The 10,082-nt window shown below is 48.1% G+C and overlaps 1 protein-coding gene across 1 annotated transcript; it reads right to left on the bottom strand.

The window, feature by feature from the left end:
• Window positions 1-8,663: 8,663 nt before the first annotated feature.
• LOC123100090 (chaperone protein dnaJ 11, chloroplastic) lies at window positions 8,664-9,843 on the bottom strand. The gene has a single exon (XM_044522075.1). It carries the CDS (start codon window positions 9,436-9,438, stop codon window positions 8,929-8,931), a length of 510 nt encoding a protein of 169 aa, XP_044378010.1. The 5' UTR covers window positions 9,439-9,843; the 3' UTR covers window positions 8,664-8,928.
• Window positions 9,844-10,082: the final 239 nt, after the last annotated feature.

The raw sequence follows: 10,082 nt of genomic DNA, 5'->3' as shown, positions 1-10,082 counted from the left end.
CCCAACAGTGGCATCATGAGCTAGGTCTATGCGTAGTTTCTATGCACGAGTAGAACACAAAGTAGTTGTGGGCGTCGATTTTGTCAATTTACTTGCCGTTACTAGTCTTATCTTGATTCGGCGGCATCGTGGGATGAAGCGGCCCGGACCGACCTTACACGTACACTTACATGAGACAGATTCCACCGACTGACATGCACTAGTTGCATAAGGTGGCTAGCGGGTGTCTGTCTCTCCCACTTTAGTCGGATCGGATTCGATGAAAAGGGTCCTTATGAAGGGTAAATAGAAATTGGCATATCACGTTGTGGCTTTTGCGTAGGTAAGAAACGTTCTTGCTAGAAACCCATAACAGCCACGTAAAACATGCAACAACAATTAGAGGACGTCTAACTTGTTTTTGCAGGGTATGCTATGTGATGTGATATGGCCAAAAGGATGTGATATATGAGGTTGATCATGTTCTTGTAATAGGAATCACAACTTGCATGTCGATGAGTATGACAACCGGCAGGAGCCATAGGAGTTGTCTTAATTTATTGTATGACCTGCGTGTCAATGAAAACGCCATGTAATTACTTTACTTTATTGCTAACCGTTAGCCATAGTAGTAGAAGTAATAGTTGGCGAGACAACTTCATGAAGACACGATGATGGAGATCATGGTGTCATGCCGGTGACGAAGGTGATCATGCCGCGCCTCGAAGATGGAGATCAAAAGGCGCAAGATGATATTGGCCATATCATGTCACTTTATGATTTGCATGTGATGTTTGTCATGTTTACATCTTATTTGCTTAGAACGACGGTAGCATAAATAAGATGATCCCTCACTAAAATTTCAAGAGACGTGTTCCCCCTAACTGTGCACCGTTGCGAAGGTTCGTTGTTTCGAAGCACCACGTGATGATCGGGTGTGATAGATTCTAACGTTCGAATAGAACGGGTGTTGACGAGCCTAGCATGTACAGACATGGCCTCGGAACACATGCGAAACACTTAGGTTGACTTGACAAGCCTAGCATGTACAGACATGGCCTCGGAACATAAGAGACCGAAAGGTCGAACATGAGTCGTATAGTAGATACGATCAACATGGAGATGTTCACCGATGATGACTAGTCCGTCTCACGTGATGATCGGACACGGCCTAGTTTGACTCGGATCATGTATCACTTAGATGACTAGAGGGATGTCTATCTGAGTGGGAGTTCATTAATCAGATGAACTTAATTATCATGAACATAGTCAAAAGGTCTTTGCAAATTATGTCGTAGCTTACGCTTTAGTTCTACTAAGATATGTTCCTAGAGAAAATTTAGTTGAAAGTTGATAGTAGCAATTATGCGGACTGGGTCCGTAAACTGAGGATTGTCCTCATTGCTGCACAGAAGGCTTATGTCCTTAATGCACCGCTCGGTGTGCTGAACCTCAGCGTCGTCTGTAGATGTTGCGAAACATCTGACATACACGTTTTGATGACTACGTGATAGTTCAGTGCGTAATGCTAACGGTTTATAATTGTGGCACCAAAGACGTTTTGAAACGTCACAGAACATATGAGATGTTCCAAAGACTGAAATTGGGATTTCAGACTAATGCCCACGTCAAGAGGTATGAGACCTCTGACAAGTTTCTTAAGCCTGCAAACTAAGGGAGAAAAGCTCAATCGTTGAGCATGTGCTCAGATTGTCTGAGTACTACAATCACTTGAATCGAGTGGGAGTTAATCTTCCAGATGAGATAGTGATGGTTCTCCATAGTCACTGCCACCAAGCTATTAGAGCTTCGTGATGAACTATAACATATCAGGGATAGACATGATGATCCTTGAGCAACTCGCGATGTTTGACACCGCGAAAGTAGAAATCAAGAAGGAGCATCAATTGTTGATGGTTAGTAAAACCACTAGTTTCTAGAAGGGCAAGGGCAAAAGGGATACTTCATGAAACAGCAAATCATTTGCTGCTCTAGTAGAGAATCCCAAGGTTGAACCCAAACCCGAGACTAAGTGCTTCTGTAATGAGGGGAACGGTCACTGAAGCAGAACTACCCTAGATACTTGGTAGATGAGAAGGCAGGCAAGGTCGACAGAAGTATATTGGATATACATTATATGAATGTGTACTTTACTAGTACTCCTAGCAGCACCAGGGTATTAGATACCGGTTCGGTTGCTAAGTGTTAGTAACTCGAAATAAAAGCTGCGGAATAAACGGAGACTAGCTAAAGGTGAGATGACGATATGTGTTGGAAGTGTTTCCAAGGTTGATGTGATCAAGCGTCGCATGCTCCCTCTACCATCGAGATTGGTGTTAAACCTAAATAATTGTTATTTGGTGTTTGCGTTGAGCATAAACATGATTGGATTATGTTTATCGCAATACGGTTATTCATTTAAGGAGAATAATGGTTACTCTGTTTATTTGAATAATACCTTCGATGGTCTTGCACCTAAAATGAATCTCGATCGCAGTGATACACATGTTCGTGCCAAAAATAGTAATGATAGTACCACATACTTGTGGCACTGCCATTTGAGTCATATTGGTATAGAACGCATGAAGAAGCTCCATGTAGATGGATCTTTGGACTCACTCGTTTTTGAAAAGATTGAGACATGTGAACCATGTCTATTGGTATATATGCATGAAGAAACTCCATGCAGATGGATCGTTTGGACTCACTTGATTTTGAATCACTTGAGACATGCAAATCATACCACATGGGCAAGATGACTGAAATGTCTCGTTTTCAGTAAGATGGAACAAGAGAGCAACTTGTTGGAAGTAATACATTTTGATATATGCAGTCCAATGAGTGCTGAGGCATGCAGTGGATATCGTTATGTTCTTACTTCACAGATGATTTGAGTAGATGCTGAGTGTATTTACTTGATGAAACACAAGTCTGAATTATTGAAAGGTTCAAGTAATTTCAGAGTGAAGTTGAAGATCATCATGACAAGAGGATAAAATGTCTATGATATGATCATAGAGATATCTGAGTTACGAGTTTGGCACACAATTAAGACATTGTGGGAAGTGTTTCACAATTAATACCGCCTGGAACACCACAATGTGATGGTGTGTCCGAACATCATAACTGCACCCTATTGGATATGGTGCATGCCATGATGTCTATTACCACTATCGTTTATGGGTTAGGCATGAGAGACAACCGCATTCACTTTAAATAGGGCAGCACGCAATTCCGTTGAGACGACACCGTTTGGAGAAACCTAAGTTGTCGTTTCTTAAAAGTTTGGGGCTGCGATGCTTATGTGAAAAAGTTTCAGGCTAATAAGCTCGAACCCAAAGCGGATAAATGCATCTTCATAGAATACCCAAAACAGTTGGGTATACCTCCTATTTCAGATCTGGAAGCAAAAGTAATTGCTTCTAGAAACGAGTCCTTTCTCGAGGAAAAGTTTCTCTCGAAAGAATTGAGTGGGAGGATGGTGGAGACTTGATAAGGTTATTGAACCGTCACTTCAACTGGTGTGTAGCAGGGCACAGGAAGGTTCCTGTGGCACCTACACCAATTGAAGTGGAAGCTTATGATAGTGATCATGAAACTTCGGATCAAGTCACTACCAAACCTCGTAGGTCGACAAGGATATGTACTACTCCTGAGTGGTACGGTAATCCTGTCTTAGATATCATGTTGTTAGACAATACTGAACCTACGAGCTATGGAGAAGCGACGGTGGGCCCATATTCCGACAAATGGTTAGAAGCCATGAAATCCGAGATACGATCCATGTATCAGAACAAAGCATGGACTTTGGTGAACTTGCCCGATGATCGGCAAGCCATTGAGATAAATGGATCTTTAAGAAGAAGATGTACGTGGACGGTAATGTTACCGGCTATGAAGCTCGACTTGTGGCAAAGAGTATTTTCACAAGTTCAAGGAGTTGACTACGATGAGATTTTCTCATCCGTAGCGATGCTTAAGTCTGTCGGAATCATGTTAGCATTAGCTGCATTTATGAAATCTGGCAGATGGATGTCAAAACAAGTTTCTTACCAGTTTTCGTAAGGAAAGGTTGTATGTGATACAATCAGAAAGGTTTTGTCGATCCTAAGGATGCTAAAAGGTATGCTAGCTCCAGCGATCCTTCCATGGACTAGAGCAAGCATCTCGGAGTCAGAATATACACTTTGATGGAGTGATCAAAGTTTTTGGGTTTATACAAAGTTTGTTAGAAACTTGTATTTACAATAAAGTGAGTGGGAGCGCTACAACATTTCTGATAAGTATATGTGAATGACATATTGTTGATCCGAAATGATGTAGAATTTCTGGAAAGCATAAAGGGTTGTTTGAAAGGAGTTTTTCAAAGGAAGACCTGGATAAAGCTGCTTACATATTGGGCATCAAGATCTATAGAGATAGATCAAGACGCCTGATGATACTTTCAAAGAACGCACACCTTGACATGATTTTGAAAGAGTTCAAAATAGATCAGTCAAAGAAGGAGTTCTTACCTGAGTTATAAGGTGTGAAGTTGAGTAAGACTCAAAGCTTGACCACGGCAGAAGAAAGAGGAAGGACGAAGGTCGTCCCATATGCTTTTGTCATAGGCTCTATACGGTATGGCATGCTGAGTACCACACCTGATGTGTGCCTTGCCACATGTCTGGCAAGAGGGTAGAAAGGTGATCCAGGAGTGGATCACTAGATAGTGGTCAAAATTATCCTTAGAGGAATAAGGAAATGTTTCTCGGTTATGGAGGTGATAAAGAGTTCGACGTAAAGAGTTACGTCGATGCAAGCTTAACACCTATCCGGATAGCTCTGAGTAGAGATACCGGATACGTATAATGGAGCAACAATTTGGAATAGCTCCAAGTGGAACGTGGTAGCAGCATCTACAATATGACATAAAGTTTTGCGAAATACATAGGGATCTGAATGTTGCAGACCCGTTGACTACAACCTCTCTCACAAGCATAACATGATCAAACCAGAACTCATTGAGTGTTAATCACATAGTGATGTGAACTAGATTGTTGGACTCTAGTAAACTCTTTGGATGTTAGTCACATGGTGATGTGACCTGTGAGTGTTAATCACATGGTGATGTGAACTAGATTATTGACTCTAGTGCAAGTGGGAGACTGTTGGAAATATGCCCTAGAGGCAATAATAAATTGGTTATTATTATATTTCCTTGTCCATGATAATCGTTTATTATCCATGCTAGAATTGTATTGATAGGAAACTCAGATACATGTGTGGATACATAGACAACACCATGTCCCTAGTAAGCCTCTAGTTGACTAGCTCGTTGATCAATAGATGGTTACGGTTTCCTGACCATGGACATTGGATGTCGTTGATAACGGGATCACATCATTAGGAGAATCATGTGATGGACAAGACCCAATCCTAAGCCTAGCACAAGATCGTGTAGTTTGTTTGCTAAGAGCTTTTCTAATGTCAAGTATCATTTCCTTAGACCATGAGATTGTGCAACTCCCGGATACCGTAGGAACGCTTTGGGTGTACCAAACGTCACAACGTAACTGGGTGGCCATAAAGGTGCACTACAGGTATCTCCGAAAGTGTCTGTTGGGTTGGCACGAATCGAGACTGGGATTTGTCACTCCGTGTAAACGGAGAGGTATCTTTGGGCCCACTCGGTAGGACATCATCATAATGTGCACAATGTGACCAAGGAGTTGATCACGGTATGACGTGTTACGGAACGAGTAAAGAGACTTGCCGGTAACGAGATTGAACAAGGTATCGGGATACCGACGATCGAATCTCGGGCAAGTAACATACCGATAGACAAAGGGAATTGTATACGGGATTGATTGAATCCCCGACATCGTGGTTCATCCGATGAGATCATCGTGGAACATGTGGGAGCCAACATGGGTATCCAGATGCCGCTGTTGGTTATTGATCGGAGAACGTCTCGGTCATGTCTGCATGGTTCCCGAACCCGTAGGGTCTACACACTTAAGGTTCGATGACGCTAGGGTTATAGGGAATAGATATACGTGGTTACCGAATGTTGTTCGGAGTCCCGGACGTCACGAGGAGTTCCGGAATGGTCCGGAGGTAAAGATTTATATATGGGAAGTCCCGTTTTGGCCACCGGAAGAGTTTCGGGCGTCACCGGTAATGTACCGGGACCACCGGAGGGTTCCGGGGGTCCACCGGGAGGGGCCTCCAGCCCCGGAGGGCCCTATGGGCTGTATGTGGAGAGGGACCAGCCCCTTAGTGGGCTGGGCGCCTTCCCTCCCAGGGCCCATGCGCCTGGGGGTTTGGGGGAACCCTAAGGGGAGGCGCCCCCCTTGCCTTGGGGGCAAGGCAACCCCCCTGGCCACCGCCCCCTCCTCAGATTGGATCTGAGGGGGCCGGCCCCCTCTCCCTTGCCCCTATATATATGTGGGGGGTGGGAGGGTAGCCGCACCCAAGTTCTGGCGCAGCCCTTCCCCTCTTCCTTGTCCTCCTCCTCTCCCGCGGTGCTTGGCGAAGCCCTGCAGGATTGCCACGCTCCTCCATCACCACCACGCCGTCGTGCTGCTGCTGGACGGAGTCTTCCCCAACCTCTCCCTCTCTCCTTGCTGGATCAAGGCGTGGGAGACGTCACCGGGCTGCACTTGTGTTGAACGCGGAGGCGCCGTGGTTCGGCGCTTAGATCGGAATCAACCGCGATCTGAATCGCTACGAGTACGACTCCTTCATCCGCGTTCTTGCAACGCTTCCGCATCACGATCTACAAGGGTATGTAGATGCACTCCCCTTCCCCTCGTTGCTAGATTACTCCATAGATTGATCTTGATGATGCGTAGAAAATTTTGAATTTCTGCTACGTTCCCCAACACTCTTGCCGTCATCACTTGATGCATCCTCCTCCTCCTCATCATCATCCAACTCAATTGTTCGCTTGCGTTTGTTGCGCAAATGAAAATCATCCAAATCTTCACGCTTCTTCCATTTCTCATCATCCTTCAACACGTTATAGCAATGGGGCAAGGTAAAGACCCTTCCTTTCTTGATCTTCCCCTTCTTGGTTTTCCTCTCCTCTTCTTTGAACAAGTTTTGTGCAATGTTGTACTACATGAAAACAAAGCAAGTTAGCACTTCGAACACCAACAACAAGTATGATGAACATGTATGAAATGCCACTTACTCTATCGTCCTCATTTGTGCCACTTGGGTTCAACTTGTCAACCGCCTTTTGACAGGCCGCCCACCTTTGACAATCCGAGTTGATTGTCGACCATCGGGACCGAAGTGATCTCTCGGAGCGGTCAATTCCACTCACGTTGTGAACATCAAAGTGTTCTTTCATCCGCCCCCAATAAGCATCTCTACTTTGATCACCTCCAACGGATGGATCCCTCGACACTTGCAACCAAGTATTGCATAGTAAGATGTCATCGGCGTTGGTGTAATTGCCCGCTCTTCCTTTCGGTGCGTCGACAATGTCCTCACCCTCCTCGTCCACCTCGAACTCATGGTCTTCGAAATGCATGTCATTGGTTTGAGACCAATACGAATTGTTGGAGCCAACACCCATAGTTGACATGTATGCATCATCATTGAGACTACAATTTTTTTTGAACAATGCAAATAAGCTATCTATATGAATGCATTGAAAAAATAACAAGAAAAGAAAAGTTGGAATTTTTTTACCTTGGGGGCATTTCGTCGAACATGTTGTGCGCGTCGGCCGCCGGCTCAACGAGTGAGCTCGCCGGCGCTTCGGTAGCCGCCGCGCCCGTCGCACGCCCTGCAAGCTTCTTCCTCCTCGCCTTCGAGGTGCCGGAGCCGTCCGCCGGCTTGTTCTTCTTCGCCGATGTCTTGCCCTTCTTTGGCTGCGCCGCATTGGGGAGCTTCGACGAGGGGGCGGCGGCTCGGGCCGGCGCCGGCGCGACGCCACCCGCCGCCGAGGTCATCCGCGGCGGCATGAAGAGGCTGCGCGCGAGGCCGATGGTCGGAGGAGCTCCGGCGGAGGCGAGGCCAACGCCACCCGCGCTAGGGTTTGCGGCGGCGGCAACGATGGAGGGGTCGCGGCTATAGGATGGGGTGAGCGGGGTGCCGGCGCGTGCGTCCATGGGTGCAGTTCGCCGGCGCCGGCGCGCGCGGGGCGTAGGAGGCGGAGAGGAGAGAGTGCGGCGCGAGCGCTCGAGTGTGCCGCGCGCGGAAGCGGGCGCCCCAAATACACCGCGCGAGATAGCGAATCCGACCGCGCGCCCAACTCCTTATACCGCGCGCGCGGTTATTGTGCACTCACTGGAGCCACCCGCCGGATTGCGCACGTGCTAAAATGGTCAAATTTGCGGCACGGCGCTTGTTTAGGGCGGCTGTTGGAGATGCTCTAACATTCTGTCCTCCTGGAGTGGCGAACGAGGGAAACCAAATTAGAGCAAACGTATATTCATTCACGTCCCTTTCGGCTCTTGCAACGACTTGGAGTCTTGCCACTGGATGATTCAGCACCATCAGTTCCTTTCTCTCGAAGAAAACCGGGAGTGCTTTGAAGTATTCAGACTCCACAAGCCGCAGCCCCCCAGGTCCGCAGCAGCCACCACGCACGCAAGAAGAAAAGTACACCAAGATCACCATCCGGTTCTCAGCATCGCCAGGAGTCCAGCTCATTATGATTTAACAAATCCTACTGTCAGATCACCACATCAAGCCGAACATGCATGATAAACTTCAAAATAGACGGACGTCACACACGACGCCATACATCGATCTTTTGTTTTCTATACAAGCCACAGCGAAGTGTGAGACTAATTGTACGTTGCGCTAATAACAGAGTACGTACTACTACTGTTTATTCTAGAAGCGCAGTGACCCGGCCACCACTGCAAGTGAGCCTAGTGGCCGCGGTAACCTTTGCATTTCTAACCGCCCGGGGAACCAGCCGGAGGCCACTCCGGCCGAAAACGTCGATCACCAGCACTGGTCGGTCTCCCAGGTGCGGCGGCAGCACCCGGGGAACGACGGCGAGCGGGCGAGGTTGGGGGCGCTGCGGCGGCCGACGGCGGAGGGGATCATGATCATGCGGCGGTCGTAGTCGGCGCGCTTGCTGGGGTCGGAGAGCGTGCTGTAGGCGGCGTGCACCCGTATGAAGTCGTCGGCGGACGCGGCGGGGTGCGGGGACACGTCCGGGTGGACGGCGCGCGCCAGGCGGCGGTACGCGGCCTTGATCTCCCCGTCGCTCGCGCCGGCGTCGAGGCCGAGCACGTCGTACAAGCAGGAGGAGGCGCCGCGGCCCGGCGCGGCGACGGCGGAGGCGGAGCGGGAGAAGGTGGCGTGGCGCGCGAACGGGGCCGAGAGCAGCCGCGGCGGCGCCTGCGCGGCCGGCGAGGCAGGCGGCGAGGGGGAGAATGAGCCGGGGCGGGAGAAGGAGGCGGAGCGGGAGAAGAAGCCGGAGGAGAGAGTGGGGCGCGGGGAGATCATGGTGGCGAGGCTCGGTTCGGATGCGCGGAGGAGCCGAGGCTGCTTTTTAACGCCGGACGAGGAGGCAATCACCAATCAGACGAGGCATTTGAGGGGGATTGGCTATTCGTTAACGCCGGGCGAGGCTCGCGTTGCGTTGTGGTTGTCCCTTTGGCTGCGCGTTGTTTCGTCAACGATTCTCCCTGTCCCTGGGCTGCTCCCATTGGCTGCAGCGCAACTCGAGGGGGTCATTTGGCGGAATGCGGTCATATGCCTCCGTTTCAGTTTACAAGTGGTGTGTGTATACATAAGTTGTTAATTTTATCACTCTAATATAAACTATATAACATAAAAATTATATCTTTTGAAAGTAGAAACTCCGTAGTTTATGTTTGTATATTTTTTGTAATATATGACTTGTATTAAATTGGTCAAATTAACGACCTAGGAATACGCGCATGCCCTGTAAACTGAGAGAGTGGTAGTAGTTGATTTTTGTTGGCATCAACACCTCGTTATTGGGTTAGCGCGAATCTCAAGTCTGCAACTGTGACGAGTTTCATTTGAAGCAGTCGTTCACGGTGCCGATTTAGTTTGCAGGCATACAGTTACTAAGCTCCCACGAATTGGAGCATTGTGGTTAATCGCGGCTGCTGGGACCACCT

This window comes from Triticum aestivum, chromosome 4D (genome assembly GCF_018294505.1).
Source record: "Triticum aestivum cultivar Chinese Spring chromosome 4D, IWGSC CS RefSeq v2.1, whole genome shotgun sequence".
Lineage (NCBI taxonomy): Eukaryota > Viridiplantae > Streptophyta > Magnoliopsida > Poales > Poaceae > Triticum > Triticum aestivum.
The sequence above is the reverse complement of the archived record's forward strand: the minus strand, read 5'-3'. Positions and strand labels throughout refer to the sequence as shown.

Excerpts from the sequence above, each read along its gene's own strand:
- LOC123100090 (XM_044522075.1), bottom strand. The coding sequence starts at position 9,438 with ATGATCTCCCCGCGCCCCACTCTCTCCTCCGGCTTCTTCTCCCGCTCC.